The sequence below is a fragment of the Centruroides vittatus genome, unplaced genomic scaffold (genome assembly GCF_030686945.1).
Source record: "Centruroides vittatus isolate TY-2023 unplaced genomic scaffold, ASM3068694v2 contig_990, whole genome shotgun sequence".
Taxonomy (NCBI): Eukaryota; Metazoa; Arthropoda; class Arachnida; order Scorpiones; family Buthidae; genus Centruroides; species Centruroides vittatus.
In genome coordinates this window covers 469,980-494,446 of record NW_027122659.1, presented here as the reverse complement: position 1 = coordinate 494,446, position 24,467 = coordinate 469,980, and the positions used below count along the sequence as shown (strand labels likewise).

At 33.0% G+C, this 24,467-nt stretch overlaps 1 protein-coding gene across 2 annotated transcripts; it reads left to right on the top strand.

Annotated features, from left to right (window-relative positions):
- The first annotated feature begins 1,838 nt into the window (after positions 1-1,838).
- Positions 1,839-19,419, top strand: LOC136986092 (beta-1,3-galactosyltransferase 1-like). 2 transcript variants are annotated; one of them, XM_067283557.1, is made up of 2 exons: positions 1,839-1,935; positions 18,281-19,419. In XM_067283557.1, the coding sequence occupies exon 2, from the start codon at positions 18,302-18,304 to the stop codon at positions 19,379-19,381; it is 1,080 nt and encodes a 359-aa protein (XP_067139658.1). In that variant the 5' UTR covers positions 1,839-1,935; positions 18,281-18,301; the 3' UTR covers positions 19,382-19,419. The 2 variants fall into 2 exon arrangements, with proteins under 2 accessions (XP_067139658.1, XP_067139659.1); XM_067283558.1 differs by lacking the exon at positions 1,839-1,935 and adding an exon at positions 16,985-17,065.
- Positions 19,420-24,467: the final 5,048 nt, after the last annotated feature.

Sequence of the window (24,467 nt, the reverse complement as noted above, 5' to 3'; positions counted from 1 at the left end):
AATTATATTACATTTTTAGGCATTATATGCATGAAATACAGCTTAAAATGTAAAAAAAAAAAGACTTCGTTTTAGGGGTCGGGAAGGGAATTAATCCATTTTACATTGTTTTGTAGTGTCGAGGATCAAACGAAAAGTTCTCGACGTTGTGTTAAGGCAAGAATGTAAGGGATCTTACAAATAAGCACATTTTGAAGTCTTGTCAATATCTATATTATCTTTTATAATAATTAGGACCATTGATACACATTATCTACGCTTGTAACAACTACAGTTATCCCGTCTCGCGACATGAAATATGCCGATGAGGCCTTATAACATGTATATAACCGACGATTATATCAGACTAAAACTGCAAATCTAAATCTATATATATATATATATTATATAACATATATAATATATCGTCGAGTATATCACGAGGTCATTCCCACGCTGGCCTTCCTCTCCAAACCACGTGTAGTTCGTAGAAACAAGAAGGAATTAGCGAGGTTGAGCCCGAAGTTTTCAAGGCGAAAACGTGTACGTCGGACGTTTGGCGCCGCTTTTCTGTAAGCCTAGAAGTTTGACAATGGCGTTTGGAATGTCAAGCATGATTCCACTGACTTTCCAAATGCCATTGTCTAACTTCTAGGCTTACAGGAAAGCGGCGCTGAAACGTCCGACGTACACGTTTTCGCCTTGAAAACTTCGGCCTCAACCTCGCTAATAGGGCTCTATCACTAATAACCCGCGCGACAATACTTCGAATTCCGACACGGACGAAACGGAATGCATATATGTATATACAAAAAAAAAAAAAAAAAATGATAATAAAAATAGTGACCGATCACTACAGTTTCTTATGGGAAAATTTGTTTCGGTTTGAGAACAAATCGATTTCCGAGCAACTTTTACGAACGAATTAAGTTCGTATTTGAATTGTAATCTGTATTTGAATGTTTTAATATTAATACATAAAAGTATTCGTATAATAATGGTTAATGACGAAATATTGTTAATATTTATCATTTCGGTCTCAATAATAACAGAATTCCTATTATAATTTAAAAGTTATGCGCAGAAATACATTTTTTATTTTATTTTCGTTTAAATATTACTTTCTAACAGGATATTAATTGCTAGAAAAGTACAAATTGTTCGTAAAATATTTTAATAATAAGCAGGATACATTATGGAAGATATAGGCTAATATTTTAATCTGTTTTTAAATTTATCATTTTACAACGAAGACTTAACCATAAAATATTTAATAATATACAGTAATTTATAGATTGAAAGTTTATAACTACAGCATCAATATAGTTATTTATAACGACACGCTTCTTTGCACAGATATTTTGACTTATGATATTTAAGAATTTATTGCTAGTTTTGCTTTGTATCATTTCGATTTATGCAGTAATTTGCATAAGAATTACATAGCTGCTTTACACGTACATTTTAGACTAACTAACAGCGGGTAGGAGGAAATATTTATGCAACAGTCATATGTTTATATTTATTATGTTTATATTCTTATTAACGTCACAGAACAATTATTCGTAAGTTAAACCGGATATTCATTTAGTGCATGTTATTATTATATACTTTTATTGCTTATTTTTTATGTGATACGAGTATTTGTTAAATGTACAGCGAAAATATTTATATCAGAAAAGTTTAGCTGTTAAAGAAAACAAAACTCCATTGTTTACATTCAAACATTTTAAATCAGCTAAATGAAAAACAAGGTAAGGTTTACGCTACTTAAAGTTAAGATTTTTAACAGTATATACGGTATATATTATTGGAAAATAGGTAGTAGATTCAAAAAATCGTTTCTATAACGCCAATGGGGGATTACTTACTGTTCCGTATCCTAGCAACAGAAATTAAACAAACGTTTTGTTCCGCAGACTAACTTCGACAGGGAACACCTGACATACAGTTCAGGTAAGTTACCAGTTCAATTTAAGTCTAATTATCAATAATAGGTCAAAGAATTTATGGTTTCCGAGCATTACCTAGGTCAAAAGCATTTACAAGCGAATCTTTCCATCCCATACATTAAATTTAATAGAAGTTACAAAAATGTTTTAACAATGGGAGAAAAAAACTGATAAAAAATTAAAGCAGTCAGTTGTTTTATGCACATTTCGTAACAATTAAAAATACATAATTTTTCACTTAAATAATTAATATTTATGTCTTTGCTTCAGTTGAAATAAATTTAAAATGGGGCTGACACGCACGAGATTTTTTATAATTATATATATATATATATATAATATATAAGCAATTTTGTTTAAAGTTTATTATAACTAGATGTAGTAAAACAAATAAAATAATTTAATTCAGTAAATTTAAACTGAAAATCTTATATATATGAACTCCGACATTTAAAGTATTTTTTAAATATTTAAGATATTAAAATCTAGAATATTTTTTATACGTAAATATCATCTACTAAATTTACTTTTTAAATCAACTTTTATAATTTTAATATTAATTTATTCTATTTTCTATTAATTAAAGTAATAATTAATATTAACAGTGATAAAAATCTTACAATAAAAGCTTTAATTCTAAAAGCAAATTCTTCCATTAAAGGTTACAATTTCCATTCGTATACCTTTATTGATCTAAAGGTAATTTCCCCGTTAAAGTTTAAACAATCCAAATTCCAGGATATAAATTGAATCTAGAATATCATCAATTGAAACAAATAAATCGATTAATCGATTATTTATTTCGATTTGACATTCTTCTAGATAATTTTCAAATGGGTTTTTCTTAGTGATGTCATCGTATTGATTTAAAAGTGGGTCTAATTGTCATCGTTAATTAAAGCAATGCTAAAACGTTTAAGGCAAACTACATTATTTATATGATAATGTACAGAGAAGGTGCAAAAGCAGGTATACAGTTATTATGATGGAAAAAATATAAAAGAAAAAATAAACATTTATTTTTATGCATAAATTAAATCAGGAATACAAAATAATAATAATAAACACCAAACTTTTGTACCCCTTCTTTATTCGATAATTATTGAATAATGGCATTAGAGAGGAAGAAATTTAAATAATTTAAATTTCTAATAATTTCTAATAATTTAAATTTAAATTTAAATTATTTACATATTAGAATGGTAATAATGAAAGTAAAACTGGTAAAAGACTAACTTTCATAATATCTTTTCATATAATTAGCAAATCGAATCAAGAATTGATTGATTATGTAACTTATATCACAAAAATTAGAGTGGATCCACCGTAACTATTCAGTCGTGGAACTATTGCTCTATTCTTATATTCTATCAATTAATGAAATACTCCCATAATATTGAAGATACTGATAGGGCATTGCCTTAACTCTTCCATAAACGTCAGATTACTTTTAACCATAGTTTGCCACCAGACAAGATTCGAATAGTCTCTATTTAATACAAGTAAGTTTTAAAAACAAGTTACTTCATCAATTTTTGGTTACGTACATAGAATTTAGAAGAATGAAAAGTATTTTCTATTTAAAATACAAAGCATTCTGAGCAGAGTACACGTCTAACAGTAAGTTTTCTTCGGAATCTTCTAAGTCATTAATACTATTTTTTGACGTTTCTAATTGTGCAATTGAGCTTGCCTGAATCATATCATACATAAAATTACAGATGATTAAAATATATACCATTTATATTACATGGAAATTACTTTCGCTAGACTAATTTATTATTATCTTTAGAGAAATCTAACTTTTACCATATGAAGAGGTAGCAAATATAAAGTGTATGTGAATTCTCTCATAATTTATTATATTATAATGGTTTAAACTACAAGTTTTTCTTCAGTATTTTCTTGTTTTTCTAAAGTATCTACCGAGATATATTTAAATACTACTGTATTTTATCCTTTCTTCGGCGGAAGTTCACACTTGGGTGTTAAACTTTTGATTATATTCGCATCTTTATTCTAGAAATGTGCTTCGAGTTTCTTTTGATAAATTCCTCTTTAGCCTTTAGGTGCCTACATAGAGCCTCTACAGCCTGTTGCTATACTCAGGCCTTTATTTTCTACTCTTGATGACATATCTCCTGTATAGACTACTTATAAGATATATTTATAAGGTATGCTTATAGATAGGTTTTTTAATAGCCTACTTTGAACTGTGATTAGTATTATCCTATACTGTAATCACACAGTATTATCCTATACTGTGTGATTAGTATTAGTTTAATTTATTTTAAAAATTAAAGAAAAATCTCTTAACTTTTCCAAATAAGTAATAAGCATTATAAAATACTTTATTTTGAATTAAAATTTATAAATTTCTATAACCTAATTTCTATTATAGAAATTAGGATAATAAATTTTTTCTTCAGTTGTCATTGATATACTGTACTGTACATTTATAACTCATAAAATTTAATAAAGTAATCACAGATAATAAATGTGAAGGAAATAAATTAAAAATAAGCGATTAATAACGATTATATAAATTATTTAGAACGAAGGGAACCTTGTAAATGCTTAAAGAAATAGTAATTCGATAAATCAGTTTTAAATTAGCCTAAAAATTAATTAACTATACGTTAGTTTACAGTTTATAATTGCAAAATTGTGAAAAATTGAATACAATAGAAATGTGGAAATCTGTGACAGAGCCACAAATTGCAATTTTGTAAGTGTGTCAATAAACCGAAAGATACAAATACAAGTTTATCAATTTATTAATTCAGATTTGACTCTCATGGACATGGACAACAGTAGAAAATTTTTCAGGAGGGTTCGAAAGATAAATAAGCTCGAAGATAAATAATTCAATACATTTTTATTTAATTATTGTTTTTTCCACAAGTAGATTATAGAATACATGCTTCAAAGCCTCCCGTGGTCGAGGGTGTAAGGCAGCGGCGCCCTGACACTATGAAAAAGTAGGAACCAAGCTATAAAAAAGAGTATGGTACATTACGCAAAGAGCTTCAAACCCTATGATTCAATGTCGGATCGTCGCTCCCGCAAAGTAGCGCTGATTGCATTCGGGGCTAACTTGGCCTTGAAAACATGGAATGGGGTTTTGGTCAACTTTTACATTTGCAGAATAGGCTAGAAGTCACGAATTTTCTGATGTTTGGAGGCTCCTTTGGGGATTATGAAAAGGGCAACCGAGACGAAAAGGGGGTAAGTGCCCCAAGTGCCCCAATGTACGGGCGCCCCCGGCGTGAGGGTAAGTATCTCAGTCATTTATACGAATATAATTTGTGGAATGGTTTGCTCGATTCCAAGGGCGGGAAAGTGTCCCCTTTGCGCCCCTTCTGCGGATGACCCCCCTGCTCATGGAAATGTTGTAGACGAGTAAGATAAAGAATATATATAAATTAAACTTCCATAGAAGTTCGAATAAATTTTAAATATTCCATTATAAATACTGTATTATCGCAGTACTTCAAATTTCAATAGCAGAAAATTATATTTTTATATTGAAAGAATGTTTCTTCTCCCATATAAAACTTTTAAGAATAAACATTAACCAAGTAAAAATTCTATAGATTTATGTCGTTGTCTGCCTTTTGTTGTCCTATATTTATTGAGTTTCTACAACAAAGGATGAACTATATAAATTTAATATGAATCATAAAATGTGTTTTATATGGTTTACCAATATGTGGTTTATTTTAACTTACGTCTTACGACGTGTACCTAAAAATGGGGTTACTTATTATTATAGAGTTTTATAACATTTCTAATAATAACATTTGTATAGGCCTAATTTAAAATATTAAGATAGAAAAATATATAGAATAATACAAATAAATCTAAATTTTATGGATAATCTTATATATAAAATTCTCGTGTCACAATGTTAGTTACCGTACTCCTCCGAAACGGCTTTACCGATTTTTACCAAATTTGATATGCATATTCAGTAGGTCTGAGAATCGGCTACTATCTATTTTTCATACCCCTACACCATCTCCCCCCTTTCAAAAATATATTTATATATAAATTAAGGCTTTTATGTCCAACAGATGGCGCTACCTTCCGACGAACTAAGTTTGCTTTTCTGTCAGGCATTATGCTTTTCTGTGAGAATGGACTGAAGCAGATCATTTTCTATCTATCTATATAAATAATATATAACGTTCGTTTGTTCTTTTCTATGTTGTTTATATTAGTTTTAGTTTACGTTGTTTAGCATCGCGCGTGAGTTCTTTTGTATTTTATTTAAATTTGAAATTGGTTATTCGGAACAGTATTCGAATGTTGTTAGCCTGACGATGGCCATGGAATGGGCCGAAAACGTTTGTTTATGATTAAAGTTAAAGGTTCTCAGCATCAAGGTGTTGTTGTCTTACAGTGTAATAGAGTCTGAGTGAGGTTAGGAGAATAACTATTAATTATTCCTATTTTATTAAAATTATTACTTAATATAAATATTAATATAAATAAAATATAACGTTCGTTTGTTCCTACCGATTCCTTTGAAATTTTGACACAACGTTGCATTCGAATACGCACGTGTTTTTATATAATATACATGTCGAAATTCCCCCCAGTGGGGGGAGATGGACGGGATTAAGGCTTACCGTGAAGAACTCGGCTTCTATTATACTATTTTACATGCGTTTTTTGCGTTTTTAATTGCGTTTTAATAGGTTACGTCAACAGAATATACACTAAAAAGGGATTTTTCGATATTCCCCAGCGGGAAAAGTGACGGGATTAAGGCTTACTGTGAAGAACTCGGCGTTTATTATACTATTTTAGATGCGTTTTTGATTGCGTTTTAATAGGGTACGTGGAGAGAATATACACTAAGAAGGAATTTTTTGAAATTTCCCCCACGGGGGAAGTGTTACACATTTATAATAGATACATTTTGAGCCACAACAACGCGTGGCCGGGTCAGCTAGTTCAAATCTAAATAGCAAAAATTCGGTGTTAAACATTTAATTTGTAAGTATTATAAATAAAAATAAACTTTTAAATAGTTTTAATTTCTTTGTAAATTATAAATTTCCAGCTGAAATATTTATTATTTGTGTTTTATAAATTAAGATAATATTATTTAACAAATATAATTATTATTTAATTTAAAAAATTTAGTTGTCATGTAAACTTAAAAAGCAATATCATTTAATTTAAGTACTTTCTAATAATTTACTTTAATTAACAAAATTTTTTAGACGTTATATTTAACTAAAAGCAATTTTGAAAGATTATTTAATATTTTCATTTATTTATAATTCACATTTTCTTTAAATAGCTTTAAAATAATAAAAGTAAATGCATTTTATGCTATTTTTTATAATATGTAAAATACCACTAAATATATTATTTAAGGGTCGAGAGACGTCAAAAATTAGATTACTCAAGTTTAGGGTAGGGTCCTGCCTATCAGGTGTGTTTTGTCGAACACACCTACGATTTACACACACACACACACACACACACACACACACACACACACACAAAAAAAAAAAAAAAAAAAAAAAAAAAAAAAAAATAGTTAAGGCGAAAGGGTAAGAGTTACTCCGAAGTCCAGGAATGAGCCTCTCAGGAGGAGGAATGCAGAGTCAAGTACAAATAACAAGAGTTTATTATCAAAAAACAGGTATTGAACAAAATTATAAAATACGATTTAAGAAATTGGCCTATTTCTATCTATAAAACGAGGGAGTACAGTACCTAATGGGGTACAACATACCAGGAAAAGGGTTGACTTCTCTTCTTTCTTCACTTTCTCTCCCCGTTCTCTTCTTCCTTTTCGTCTTCTTTCCCCTTTACTTGGTCTTTCACTAGATCCTTTACTAGGTCGGTTGTCTCTTGTCCGGTCAATCTCCTGTCCGGCCAGTCACTCAGTCAGTCTCTTAATCCACTCTCACTCTCTTAATTTCGTCACTTCTTTCTATTTTATTTTTTGTTTTTGACCAATCATGCTTTAGTTCCCGAGGAAGGTAAAGTAATTTGTAAAATGTATGATTGGCCATCTAGTGGTCCTCCTCCTCTCTTGTCAATGAAGAATGAAGTGTGTCCATGTGACATGGATAGCATATCATCGGTCATAACACCATCGGATAACACCATCGAAAAGGGGGGAAAGGACAGACATCACCTCATCTTTTCCTTCGCATGTTGTGAGGTTTATAACAGTTAATTGATTGACAAATTTTTTATTCTACTTTGTTTCTCTAAATTATTTTAGAGTACTTGATAGATAAACAATCTCGATGTCACGTTTACATTTGCACCTTCTCTTCATGTGAGTCCAAAGGGCGTCTTGTCTAATATCTAACAGTTGTGTTTTTATACAACCAGACAGAACAAAAAAGGGATATAAAATAAACATAGAGTTTAAAATACAAAAAAGTCTGATTAATTAAAGCGAATACATTATTAGCAAAAGGATTAAAATAAAGTGATTAAATCTAAAATTATACAGATAATGTAAATAACAATTCACAAAAAATATATAGATAGATATAATAACAACAATTTTTTGGGGGGGGAATGGCGGTCTTCACAATTATTTAACTAATAATAACCAGAACAATATATACTTTGAAATAGAAAATGAAAATGGTGGCAAGTTAAATTTTTGTAGATATCACTGTATAAATATATGATAATTTTATCAATTTTAAAAAATACAGCAAACCATGTGACGTCGGAAAAGTAATCAATTTCTATTCCGGCACACCTGTGTATATTAAAATAAACATATTCAATATGAATATGAACAAAATTAAATTACGTACAAATGATAAAGCAGACCAAAACATAGAAATCGAGCTTATGTACTGTACAGTACCATATCTTTCAATTCAATCACCATCCCAGCAGAATTATTAACAAATGGCTACATAACTACACAATAAAAAAACCTATACCTAAAATACAAATAATTTATAGAAAACTAGATTTTTGAAAGCATCCAAAAAATATTAACACTATTCTAGCCCCACACTGAATGACAAAATCAAAAATTTCTTTAAAATCAAAGAACAAATTAATAGTAAAACAGATGTTTTGTTAAATAATGATTTGATTTACAGCTTCACTTGTACTGCAGGTGTCAACCAATATACTATTAAGTAAGTGAAACGGGTAGAATGTTAAAAATTCGAACAATGAATAACAATGAATGCTTTTATACCTTATTTTTAACCAGTTTTGATTGGTTTTTACGTTTTTATGTTTTATTATCTTTTTTAGTCAATTTTTTAAATATTATTTTGGGAAAAATGTCAAATATAATTTAATACATTTTGTAATTTCTTAAATAGTTTTTTGCGGATATATTTTATAAAATAAGGACTGAAGAGGAGCATAAAGACCGAAATGCATGTCCTTTCTAAATTATAGAAATAAATCTACTTTTTCCATCTGTCAGAATATGTGGATATAACGAAAGGGTCGTGTCTAGCTTAAACAAAGAAACATCATTAAAGGAAGGAAAGTACGTTTATTACATAACACACGTTACAACTCAACTGAAAACAACAACCCGGGGTAACCAAGACACTACCCCTTAACAGTTCCCAGAACTCCACTCACCCCCCACATAGCAGTAGAGAGGGCACGACGATTACAGGGGTAAAGAGGTGACCTTCACAACTTCCTAACACCATCAAAAGAAGGGACGTTCTTGTGTGATTTGTTCTGGACAGCAACTTTGTGCTAATTCCGAAGGACGTACATAAAATTATTAAGTTTTTTCGACAAAATTTAATAATGATTAAAATATTTACAGTCTTTAAATGATGTTTCATTTATGCTATTTTCTTGGTTTTAAACGTTAAAAATTTAATGTTTTTTATTCTTTCTTATTATCGAAAATTCTCGAATAGAAATAAAGAATAAAAAGTAAAGATAAAGAATAAAATTTTTATATAATTATTAGATGATAAAGTTAAGTAAGATAGCAGCATATAATTCAAGAAATTCGTAAGAATCGTACTGTAGAAATTGTAGAATACGATATAAAGACCAAACAAGCAATGACATTCATCATCGCTAATTCCTTTATTAAGATACTCTCGTGCAAATAAAATAAAATAATAATAATCTGACAAAACTGCGTCAAACTACTGGCTGACTAGGGCTGTCTGGAGAGACTGAGGAGTTTATGATTGTTATTAAAGATCAGGTCATAAACATTAAAAACTATAGAAAAGACATCCCGGAGGATACATCAATAACAAATGACTTTTGCAGAAAATGCCAGATTCTGCTAGAAACAATACAACATATAACTTCCGGTTACATTTACATACATACATTTAGATACATTTACATACATAGTACAGACTATTTACATAAGCGTAATTAAATAGCAAATATAATATACCAAGAATCTGTGTTTGTTCTTCTCTCAAACACACATGATTAAACACTCAGGTTTCACACTACAAATATACTCCGCAGGCAGTTTTAGAAAATAACACACACAAAACATACTACGACAGGGTCATAATCACAGATAAGACAATTCATTACAATAGACCTGGCATCACTCTCATCGATAAATAGTAAAATCGCTTATACAATATACATCTATCTCTGTTCTAAACTCTCATACCGTAAAAATTGCTCACACTGAAAAAATCAACAAGTACACTCTACTCGCTCAAGAAATAAAACAGATGCGGCGGATGGATAAGGTATTTATTATACCAGTTTTCTTCTCTTCTACTGGTGCGTACCACATACAATACACAAGAGTCTAGAAACATTAAACCTTAATAAAAACATATACACGGCACTACAGAAAGCTGCAATCTTAATGTTACACTATGCCTTGACTAGTTCGTTATAGCACTTGGCACCAGCATCAGCAAAGCCTGACATTCACAACGTAATAAAAATAATAAATTAACGATTTTCCACATCTTGTTTAATTAACAAAATGTGGAAAAAATAATACGTATTTTTTCTGTTTGAGACATTTCGCAATTTTGTTATTTTTTTCCCCATTTTAATAAATTATTTTAATTCTTTTTTTATGTGCATGGGATTTCTAATACAAAGATCATGTTAACAAAGTTCTGTACTGTGTGTACATAAAAACAAGATTCTAGTAATAAACTGTCGTTCGCTCACGATTATTTGATAATAAATATGTTGACATGACGTGAGATATTATCTGTTAGCCTCGGAGAATCGAGATCAAATTTATAAGTTCAGGATTTCCAGATAAACAAATTAATTAAGCATTAACAATCTTACGAAGGATAATAGTTCGGATTTAGTAGAATTTTGAATTTATTTTACTCCTTCCCACAGTTTTTGTTTCATTTTTAATTACGATAACCGTAATTTTAGAATAGAGTAGAATTATAAATATCTGCATCAAAAGAACATCTATGCGCTCTTTGCGTGTTTTTTTTTTTTCTATTGATGAAGATATTCTAAATTTCGAATGCCGTAATTAAATATCATAAATGTGCCTAAATTATTGAGCTGCAATTTGAATAAATTGTAGACCTATAAATTCCCACTTTCGTCCGTCCGACTGTCTGTCCTTCCTTAATCTCGAGAACGGAGTTAGATGGATGAAAAGCGAGACAGATATGGAAAGCTTAGAGGTATGGTCCCGATTAACTATATACTGCCTGGACCGGAAAATTAAAATTAAAATGATTTTAATTTGAAAAAATTGATGATTTGCAGCTCGGCATTGTGACGACCGCACGACAAATAATTACTCGTTTTTATTCCTAATTTCTTTAAAAATAGAGAAAAGATTAATTAATGAGGAATTTATAGTAATCTTTTAGTTAAAATAAGCATATTACAGCAAATATTTTCGTTTCATACAAATTCTAAATTCATACTCTAAAAAAATTTATGAAATTTTTACACGAAATCTCCCAAATTGATTTCATAAATTTGAAGTCGAACGAAATGAATAATTAATTATTTGATAAATACGTATTGAAGTGACCTAATATAGACATTACATTCAATAACCCTTGCCCTTTAACTAAGTATGGTTTATAAAAAATGTTATTTCAATGTTTTTTTTTTAATATGTATGAAAATATATTTTATCGATAAACTTTAATTTAAAAACAGTTTTCCAAGAATAAACTTTGGAAACTATTGACATAATAAACGTGTATTTACATAATGGGTAATTAAACGCAAATATAATAATTATATTTAAAGCTGAAAAGAAAACAGCAAAAAAGTTAATAGCGTATCTTTTTATAACGTTTAAAATCTGTAATTTTATTATGTTTTGTTTTCTATAGAACCGAATTTAAGCATTCGTTACGTGACAGATATTAAGCAACAATCATTTTTAGTTACGTGACGTGATACGTACCGTACTATGCACGTGAAGTTCCTACGTAATTGATAAGACATGTCATTGGCGTGCGTAGCACGGTGTAACTACGACACTCGTATACACGTAACTACTAAATAACTAACTTTATAGGCCTACATTTATCAGAAATTTCAAAAGATAATAGAAATAAATTATATATTATTATTGATACCGAAATTATTTTTATGTGTATATATAATTACATGCTACATTAATAAATTATTAATAAAATAATGGCTTATACGTGAAAAATTTAGCTTAGTCTTCACGCACCACACTTCTTTTTAACGTGGAAAAAATACATCTTACTTAATGTTATTCATTATGCAAATTTTCAACGCAATGCGGTATGAAAGAAAGAGATTTTCTGTATGACTGACTAAATTTTATTTATTTTCAAAATGTGCTTACAATCAAATCCTTGATTTATTTATTTAAATTTTATTTTTTCGTATATAACCTATATCAAGTAAAACCAAGTCGGTTTGGCTTATTTAATTAATATTAATGATGTACGAGTATAGTATTACCTTTGCACGTAGTTGTTGACTAGGTATACAGGCGCTCTGTCACAATGAACAAATATCTGAACAAGTAGAGCAGAAGAATGCATCCAAAATCCTCATTTCTCTGATCTTGACCTCTTAGACTTTTATGTTTTATAAAATAACACGAAATTTAGTCACTTGTTCCAATTAGTAGCAGTGGTAGAAGTCGGAGAGACGAATCTTTAAATACGTGACCAAAAAGAAAATGGCTTCCAGAACGACTTTAACAAATAGTATGAACATCGGCACAAGTGTGCAGCTGTAGAAAAAGTTTATTTTAAAAGTGGCATATAAGATTTTTTTCGTTGTTGTGTAATAAAACGTGCCAAAAGTTCAGTTTAGTTTTGATTCAATCTCGGTAAAAGTCCTTTGGCTATTTAAACAAAACGAGATATTAGTAACCGAATTTTTAAATTTTATTAAAATTATATGCATTTTGATTTTATGCTTTTTTTATTTTGTTAGTTTTTAAAACACGCACAAAAGTAAAAACTTCGCTATCGGAGCCTACATCTAGATTTACAATTGCAGACAAATTTTTAGATTTTGTGTAGAATTGTAATTCTCTTTGAATGGAAAGATGTCAGCTCCGATAGTGGAGATTATTTACTCGATACCAGATTCACGTATGACGAGTAAATAAATGTTGAGAGAAATAACTTCCTCGTTATTCAACTGTCACGTTCGTAAATTTAAATTGGGTTAATATTTAAAAATACTCTAGTTACAGAAGAAGATTCACTCGTTTAACACAACGAAGCATCGGTTAAAAATACCAAAAAAAGTTATTATAAATGTAAGAATCTGGGGCCGATACTTTTTATTTAAATTGATAAAAATTTAATTTATTATAAATTGTCTACGTAGACATAACGTATTAATAGGACTTTATACCGGTGTATTGGTTATCAACACAAGGAGGAGTTCATAATCAGAAAAAATCAAAAAATTGTTATTTTATCACCTGTAGTAGTTTCTCTGATAAAATTTAAGTTTAAAGTTTATATTTTTGTTTGAAGTTATGAATCACATAGGGACTTTCTTTCGTTTTCGAAGGATGTTCTTGAGGAGAGATGTCGACTTTGATATCAATTCTTCTCTCCTTAGGTGACTAGAATCGTCCATAATTATTGGACATACGAAATCCTATAGATAGGGCCAAATACAAACGACCAATGCTGATATTTGGAAATAGAACTCCGAAGAACGTTCGTGTCCGAACCGAAAAGTTTCCCGCCAGATGCAAGAAACCGCGGCCAACCCGGCCAACGATTGAGAAGAAAATAAGGAACCGAAATTGGTTGGGGTATTATATTTAATTTAAATGTATAAACTCTCTCTCTCTCTTTTGTTAGAATAATATTAGTGGATTAAATTTATCTTAACTCGTATCGGGACTCTCGAGGAAAGATTTCACATGTTTTTTCCTAATTATTTTCCATCCTGAATGTGGAACGGGGTTATCCCTGAATCCCCGCTTTTCACATAAATAACATTTCACTATTATCATTAGTTTAGGATAATGTTTATTTACATGACGACGCTTCTCCTAAATTCAAAATGGCATCCAATACGTTTCCCAGAGCTTTATGTACATCTATAAAACATATTGAAAAGTATTTCTATAGAATAAATATGTCTATAACTCAAAAATTTAGAATTATAATTTAGATCTATTGTCCTTTTTACTAGTTTAATCTCATCTGATTTACTTATAATAAAGTTTAATTCTATACTATAATTCCGCATGTAATCCATATAATGGCGATGGTTTCGTTATTTTATCACTGACTGCTGGCAATTGATATTTACTCGAATAAATTGTGGAGAAAGTATGAAAATCTAAATGAATTATTAAGAATCTGAATGAAAAATAAAAGTATAGTCACACCTCGATTTAGCGTCATTGTCTATTTCGTTTCTGAAATTGCTACTAAATAAAGTATGACGAACTTCAAATAAAATAAAATAAAAGTTAAGGAAGGACAGTCAAACGACAGTTGAAATTTATAGGTCTACAATTTTTTTCAAATTGCAGCTGATAATTTTTAACGTGAAAAGTTTGTCGTAGAACTACGTCTTTCCCCGTAGAATCTCGAGTTTACGAATGCAACAAAATCATGTCTCACTTTAAACAGTTCGAAACTATTAGAATCATAAATAATTAATGATGCAACGAATATTCGGTTACTATTCGGTATTCGGCCTATTTTTCGCTATTCGGCCGAATACCGAATACCTAAAAACAAGAGTAAGAAATAACAAAAACACAGTAAATTAATCATTTTGGTATTTAGATTTAATGTTATCGGGTTAGTGTTGTTTGTTTATATTTATTTATAACTTATAACCTGCACAAAATAAAAAACAAAATAATATTAGTCACATGTATTCACAATTTATAATTACAAAGATCAGCACACGTATACACCTATTCGTTTGAGAATCGTCGCACATCTGAGGGTCTGACTCTGCCTATCCTTCCTTTTAAGCGCTCGTCTTTGCTCTTCCCTTTCTCTTTCCTCTATCGCTCTAGTCCACGCAGTGGCGTAGCTAGGGGGGGTGCGGTAGGTGCGGTCCGCACCGGGCCCCTGAAAAGCGATAGGCCCATGGGGCTCCCAAAATCACAAGAAAAAAGACCCGAAAAACCTTTTCGGGAGCCCACAAATCTGGTTCCGCACCGGGTCCGGAGAACCGTAGCTACGCCACTAAGTCCACGTATGCCTCTGCATACATCATAATGTGCTAAGCACGATACTTTCGATTCGTCACTTTTCCGTCGTAGATTTTCCATTTTACAATTACGTGACTCATAGCCTTTTTTTTTTTTTTTAACTCTTTCCGCCCTGTGGGCACTAAGAGGGCCTCTTTTAGTAGGCCCATTATGGGTTCGGCCAGGCCCACAATAGGGCGACCGGGTGGTGAGGAACGGGGCCCGACATATCCGAACGGACCACCCCCCGAAAAATTCCTGGGGATTATTCGACCCGTTCGGATTCGATCCCTGGTCCCCCAGAGCGGTAGGCTGCCACCTTGACCGCTCGGCCATCCGGCCGTCGTGACTCATAGCCTGGTAATAAAGGAGAAAAGAGACAGATAGGACGTCGGTATAAGTCACAGTTATGATTTCACAGATTCGAGACAGCTTGGTAGCCCGAACGGCCCCAGGCACGCTAAGTGACTTTCGTTACAAGCATTTAGCTTTCCGAAGTCTATGAAAACAATTATTTGACATTGACGGCCGCGAATTTCGCGTCAATAAGTTGCCTATACTTGTTCGATGATGTTATCAACTCAATTTCATATTTATTTTCCCATTTTCACTTCGCGGTCTTTCTCTGTTCTTTTTCCGTTATTTACACGTGTAGATCATTTCATTGTTATCCACATTTGATATCATCATTTATCACATACTGCCATGACGCTTTTGTCTGTCTGGTACAACTGTCAAGAATTAACGCGATTGGCGAAGCGTAGTGACAGCGGGCCAATAGAGAGCAGGGTCTTTGCCATAATGCGGTTTGCGCACCAATTTTCGTACGTGCGTTAATCGAGCCGAATATTTTGGCTGAATATTCGGCTATTCGGTCACGCTCCTGGCCGAATATTCGGTATTCGGCCTCGGGCCGAATATACTATTTGTTGCAACATTATAAATAACACATCATTAGATAGGTTATGAAGCCCTGTTTATAACAAAACAAGTTGCAACCCTTTACTCCTTAACCCCGAGGTGCAGTCACGTAACAAATTTAAGCAAGTCCCACTAAGCCATCAACTGAATACTGGAATACTGTATAAGGAGCTTCTAAAGTTCACGCGCCAAAGAGTATTTCACTCGATTTCGACTCTAGTCCATAACCTTTCGCTTCAACTGAACAAATTGAGCCCGAACAGTGAGAACAGATGGAGGTTGATGATATCGATCCAAATTTTTTAACTTTCACACCGAGCACGAATACGTTGCCGGTCTTCATAACTCCTCCGGATAATGAATGTATTACATCTCAAACCTTTATGCCACTGGTGCATTCTGAATCTAGACAAGAATAAGAACAAGAACTAGAATATCCATATTATCAATTAATTGATGTCGGACCCCGTCCCTCACCACCTAGCCAGGTCCACAGCGATGCCGTTGTGAGCCTGGCCGAACCCATAATGAGTTTGTTAAAAAGACCTACCAAAATCCCAAACTCAAATTTGTATGTAGACCCTCTTTACTATTGATATACTGTATATAATCTCGAGAATAGTGTTAGACAGAAGAAAGTCGAGACTAGGTATGGAAAGTTTAATAGAATGAAGCCCTGATACATGAACTTCTGGGCTAAACCGAAAGTGACGTATAGATGATCGGTATAACCAGTGCCGTAACTAGCCATTCCTGTGCCCTGTGCAAAAATTTGCATTTAGGCCCCTTAATTAGATTTGGGAAAATAATAAAACAATAATAATAAATAAACATGCATTTTGGGCCCCCCTTCCAAATGGACCCTGTGCGGGTGCACCTGTTGCACCTGCCTAGTTAAGGTACTGGGTATAACTGTTGTTATCAGGAAAAGTATGATGTACAGGGACAATACACTTATATTTGAGGTGGAAAGCGTATATTTTAAATTAAATGAACTAAAAATTTATCAACTGAGAATTCTTCTTAAAAGCTGGCAAAGGCTCTTGCTGGACTTTCCCGGCACTCCTAATCTATAAAATTATATGTGGCGCCATCTATTATGAGATTTTATTTTAAAAATAATTTTTATATTTTTAATTACTATAAGAAGGCAAATGGCATTATTTTCAGGATTACGAGTGAGTTTTTAAAGTAGTAAATGCTAATAACGAGTAAAATTGTAACTATCAAAATTTAATAAAATAAATGCCCCTTAAACGCCAACTAGCAGGGACGATTGTTATTACAGGGCTGTATTACTGTATATTCTTTCAATACTAATAGTCTCAAACTTGTAAACTACGTTATTTTTCTTTAAATAGCTCTACTAAACTTATCAAATCGGCCTCTTAAAATTTAAAATACCGGGGAGGGAGTCAAAATTTATTTTCCCATTGTTATAATAGCCAGGAAAGTAGAAATTTAATCAATACAGTTAAAAATGTCAGCAGGTTCTTGTTTGTAGTTCAATTAGATAAACTGCAGGGCCAAATACTTTAATATCCATACATAATATATTCAAGCAAAATGTTCTGTCACCGCCAACCGAAACTGAAACTAACACTACAAACAAGTGCACTTGTTCAATAATCCAAACAGAAATGTCTAACAAATGAAACCGCAATTCAAGTACGTACAAATATTTCAAAAAGTATACAGTATTATTAAAGGAAAATTATTTAGAATTAATTAAATTATATTATATGAATATTTTGCAAATTTTCACGCATTGTTTTTATTTTTACAGGTATTCCCAAGAGTTCTTAATATGATCGAGTATTGTACAAAATTTAACAAATTATTGCCGATACTTTGTATTATATCTTTCGTCACAATCATCTTTTATAGTTTGAATATAGATAAAGAATATATTTTAAAAACTTCAGTGAATTTATTTCGAAATCTTAGCCTCATTAACGAAGGAAGTCTAGTCACGAATAGTATCAATCGATCATTTTTTAAAATGTACGACGACGAAAATAAGACGATACGTTTTAATATTTCAGATTCCTTTAACGATTCGGAAACAAAAATAGTAAATGCCCATCCATACAAATTCATAATTAACCATTTCGGCTTGTGTGTTAACAATGGGAATGGATTATCTTTATTGATTACGGTGATTTCGGCAGTTACACACTTCGAAGAAAGGCGAGTGATAAGAGAAACGTGGGGTGGATATGCGAGGAAATTGGGTGCAAAATTAATATTTTTTATTGGGCATCCGTATCAAGAAAACTTGCAGAGCGACATCGTCAAAGAAGATGGCATTCACCACGATATTATCCAAGAGAATTTTTTCGACAGTTACTTGAATTTAACTATAAAAACTATATCCATCTTAAAGTGGGTTTCGAAATACTGTTATCAAGTTAAACTTGTTTTAAAGATTGACGACGATAATTTTTTGAATGTAGACCGCCTTTTCAAATTCGTAAATGATACAGTAGAAGCCAAGAGCATGTATGGACTTTTAGCTCATCAATGGAAACCCAGTCGAGATCCGGAAAATAAATGGTTTATGCCCGTAGAAACCTTTCCGAACTATTTTTATCCCGATTTTTTGGCTGGTCCGGCTTATTTATTTACTGGTGACTGCGCTCCCATTTTATACGAAGAAAGTCTTAAAACTGTTCCTCTACACTTAGAAGACGTATTCGTCACTGGTATTTTAGCAGAAGCTACGGGTGTGAAGAGGTTACGTCTGATAGGTGTTAACAATTTGCATCAGATAATTACTCCGTGTTCCTATAAAACTATGATAAACAGCCACGAGCATTCCGCTAAAGACATTAGGAGGTTATGGAGTGTAGTGCACGGAAAATTTTTTATTTGTTTTTCGTATTAAATATTTATTTTAAATAAAGAAACTGTTACAACAACCAATGTGTTACTTTTAAATATTTTAAATGTTTTTATTTTAATATGTATTTAACACCATAATATCAATTATATGTTAAAATAAAAACAAAATTATTTTCAGAAAAGATCTTTTAAAACATTTCATTTAGGTTATATTCCTGTATAATTTAAAACACACGATGAGTCAAAAGTCGCTAAACCCTCTTTTAGAAAAGTTTCGGTTCGATAGAAGTGTGAGAACCGAAGGGGTTAGCTGTGGGCTAGACCTCACTTATCGGCGGCTCTTGTCGGATGGTCGTTGGAGGGCTATTGGAGTAGTGGGGAGGGTTGGTGCGGTTGGGACAAGGTGTCCGTACTCAACGAAAAGACAGGTTTAACGTAAACATAACAACTATTTAATATTTCTAAACTACGATACAGGAGCTTACAACGTTATGGCCTAATATAGATATGCGTAATAAACGATACAAGATGAATCGCGCGACAATCTAAGAGGCTATTTGGCGCGTTCTTGGGATGAACATTACTACTAGTTAACTTATAAACTATTTGGTTAAGGAGAGCGAGAGAGAGAGAGAGAGAGAGAGAGAGAGAGAGAGAGCTTTCACATTAAGTCAGTACCTCGATGATTTCTCGCTGTTCATAGATCCGATTCATGCGTTGGTTGCAAGACCTTCGCGGATCTAAGTGGACCGTCGGAGGTTATGGCGGAGTTAGGCCGAAAGGTCCTGTATCTGGAGGATGTCCGCTGTCGTGTATGGCGGGCCAGAAGGACGGGTTGACGTCTTCTGTAGAGTCTTCTCTTGATGGCCGCGCTGAGGACTGTATTCAGCCCCTTTTTATATCCGATCTAACGGAAGATGACTAATACATCAGGTGATAAAAAGGGTTATAAGTTCGATTTGTGACTCATCAATTGTTTGTATACGCTGTTCCAACTCGCACGTATTGTAAAAGGTTTTTTACCTTATTAGGAGTGTTATTACTTAACAGAGGATAGAGGGGTCAGAAGGTTAAGTTTTGTCTTACAACTTGTGTAACAATTGTTTATAGTTAATCCGACTTCAATTGACTCATCGGCAAAGACAGGTGTCATTCCCGACTAGGGATTGCAATTGCTGGATCCCTCATCCAGCAATCCAGCTGGATCCAGCGCATTCTTCGGCCTGCTGGATTCAGCACTTGGTGCTGGATCCAGCAGGCCGAAGATGCGGATCCGCAAATACTAAATTAACTTTCTAATTAATTGCGCAAAAGTCTACGTCGTCGCGTTGCCGCTTTGCTAACTACTAGACTGCTACTAATTACTTAGTCACTACTTTACTAACACTAATAATTAAATTACTTATAAATAAACTATACCTTAATCAATCCAACAAAATTTATTATAATAATAACGTATTCAATCGCTTTTAACGATTTTCCTCAGTTACAAAAAAAAATACATTAACTATAGAACATAAAATGTGTTTGGAATAAATGTAAAAAGAATAGTGCTTAATTACATTCCATTTTTAAACAAGATACATAGATGTACTGCCAAGTCTAATAATTTTCGTAATGTATACCGACGTAATCCCAGTTTTCAAACTTTTAAGAAACGATAAAAAGAAAGAGGATCGGAATTCGACAACGGGTATATATTCGGTGCCTTTACGCAACCAACGTTTCAATTCCAAGCTTGTTTATGTGGGTGCAACGATGCGCAGTTTAAAACAAAGGCTCAAGAGCACAAATATACAATCAGTAAGAACCTTAACAACACTGCGCTGGCATCATACGCAAGAGAGAAAGATGTTAACGTCCAATGGGATCGAGCGGCAATTATAAAAACGACGACGAATAGGCAAACGGTCAAACATCTTGAGAGATTGGAAATCTGCAAGGCGCACATGACAACTGGTTGTATAAACCATAGAGATGCGGACTTATTGTCTACCATGTGGAGATCCTTTTACATTAATTAATGTTATTAACGGACAATGCTGGTTTCATTGGATCTTATATACAGGGTGTTTTTTTTTAAACTGATGGTACTCAGAGACATCTGTAGAGCAATCTAACAGCCGGACTGTCGCCAAATTTGGAAGAGTGACTAAGGACGACATGGGAAAGAGATTCCGCGAAGAAAATAGTAGAACCCAAATTTTCCGGTAGGGTGGATTTGGCGCTGTTGTGGCAAAACAGCTAAGAATCTGCATAAAATCCAGCTGCAATTAACAAACACACGAATGAATAATCAGATAGAGGTTTCAGTGTAATAACTAAAGTTTAATTAATCAGCAAATAACCTTCTCCCTTCTTCAATGTGATCACCGTCCTGCTGGACAACTCATTGCATCCTGAACACCGTGTTCTCTATGGCCGAACGTAACATGTCGCAGGAATGTTCATCACAGTTCGAGAAATGTTGTCCTTCAAAGTCATCAAGTTTGGGACACTACCAAGATAGACCTTGGACTTTAAGTAACCCCACAGGAAAAAGTAACATGGGGTTAGATCCGGGGAGCGAGGCGGCCATGCAAGTGGAAAAAAGCGACTGATGACCCTTTCTTCAGTGAAGTGCTGGTAACTTTTTCGCTACAACAGCGCCAAATCCTCCTCTACCGGCGAATTTAGGTACTACTTTTTTCTTCGCGGAATCTCTTTTCCATGTCATCCTTAGTCACTCTCCCAAATTTGGCGACAGTCCGGCTGCTAGATTGCTCTACAGATGTTTCTGAGTACCGTCAGTTTAAAGAAAACACCCTGTATATATTTTTTCCGCTATTTATTTTGTTTATTTATCTATATTTTGTCCGTTTGGGCGTTTTCCGTTAATTTTCATATTTATTCCGAACACATTTTATGTTCTATATTTAATGTTCTGTTTTTTTTTTTTTTTTGTAACCGAGGAAGATCGTTAAAAACGATTGAAATCGTTATTATTTTATTAAATTTTGCTGGATTGATAAAGGTGTAGTTTATTTAACTTATTCTACTTCCAGTACATAGTTTTATATACCTATAAATAACTACAGACAAATATGTAGAGCCTATATATAAAAACTGTTAAGACTGATAGCCACTTAGCCACTGATTATCCGTCCTTACATTATTATAATATATTAATATAAATTAATCAGTAGAATTATCTTTGCTATTATTTAACTTAAAGATTACATTATAATTATAATCTAACTAAACATTTAAAGTTAATTATCTCTACTCAAATGTTAAACCGAACCTAAGTTAAGTTTACTACCTAAATGTGTAAGAAGTTTTACTGATTTATAGTGACCAGTCTAAATAATAAAAGCTTTTTAAGTATTTTTAAAAATGTTTTATTTCATTAAAAAAAACATAAATTGCAGGATAGATAGATAGACAGATAACACTTTATTGCACCAAAAATACATCCGCGCTGGATCCAGCTGGAATGATTTCAATCCAGCAAAAATCCAGCTGGATTCAAAACACTGCTGGATTGCAATCCCTATTCCCGACCTATCCGATCTTTTAAGATAAGTGAAAATACCTAAATTACCAGATTTTTCACAGAAGTGTGTTATACCTAAGGTAAACTATCTTTGTTTGTTAACCAGACGGCTGCCATCTTCAATTCACCTCAATGTTTAAATGGAAAGGGGACACGCGATACTTGAAACGAAGCTGGAATTTTGAAAGTGCAACGATGCACTTGTTTCCACCTAACTTTAATCTGCGAAAGAAATGAATCTAACCAATTTCTCCTTTTACGTGTGTTGAACAACGCTGAGAGACGGCCGAATGGACGAGCGGTCAAGGCGGCAGCCTACCTTTTGTGTCCGTAAAATAAACGATTACTGTTAACGTATATAAATAACTTTATTATAATAGAAACGTAACTGTGTGATAATACAACGTAACGTTGTGCCTCCAGGTCTAAGTGCTACTACAGCTAACGCATGACTGACTGAAGACAAAGGAACACGACAAAGGTCAGAGGTGAGGGGTCGCCTAACTAGGCCAAGGGGCAATTCGGTGTGGAGGTTTACATACATAACACTACCGCTCTGGGGAACCCAGGTTCGAATCCGGACGGGTCGATAAATATCCAGGAATTTTTCGGGGAGTGTCCGTCAAGGTATGTCGGGCCCCGACCCTCACTACCCGGCAAGGACGACGCTAGCCATTGAGCCAGGGGAAGCAAGATGATGTAAATTGATAGAGGATATGAATTGTATGTAGGTAAAATAAAAATGATTCATAAAGTTTTAATCGTTTACTATGTACCGGAAAAGAAATATCTTAATTAAAACATTTTTGTAACTTACAAGAAGCTTAAAAAGATTATTTTAATTAAAACTTAGCATTTAAATAATTTTTTCGAATTTCTAGGGGAGTGCAACTGCCCCCTCCTGCCTCCCTTGGCGACGCCCTTGCTACCCGGCCACCCCATTGTGGGCTTGGCCGAATCTATAATAGGCTTGCTATAAGAGGACTTCTTAGTGCCCACAGAGCGGAAAGAGTTAAAAAACAAGAACAACGCTGAGATTTTCAACTTTCTTCAACCGGCTATCCAGCTGCCGGGAAAACACGTGAATGCTCCAATGAGATCCCACTTCGCAATCGGACCGTTTCATACATGTATGAAAAGGGCCTACCGCTCTGGGGAGTCCTGAATCGAATCCAGGCAGGTCGAAAACATCAGAAATTTTTGGGGTAATCTGTCCTTGTTATGTCTAATCCCATCCGTCCTCTCAGTAGCTTCATTTTTAGTCTAACCGAAAACGATCTCTTAGTGCTCAGAGGGCAGAAAGAGTGAAAAAAAAAACCCTTTAGGTTCATCATCATCAGGGAAAATATTTGATTGTTAATTTCATGAAAGCTCCGGTTAATTTCATACTAGCTCTCGATGGCCCTTTGTCAGACGTGATTTCTCATGAAATCTTTCCACTATTAACAAATAATGAACAAATACCATTTAGGTAACGTTCAGTACTGAATCGAGTAGTCATTGCCAGATGACCAAGACCAAAACCAAACCAGAGCCGGACCAAAGTAATTTCGAGCTCCGGTCTGACTCCGTGTGTGATGCCCTAAGTTTTTAA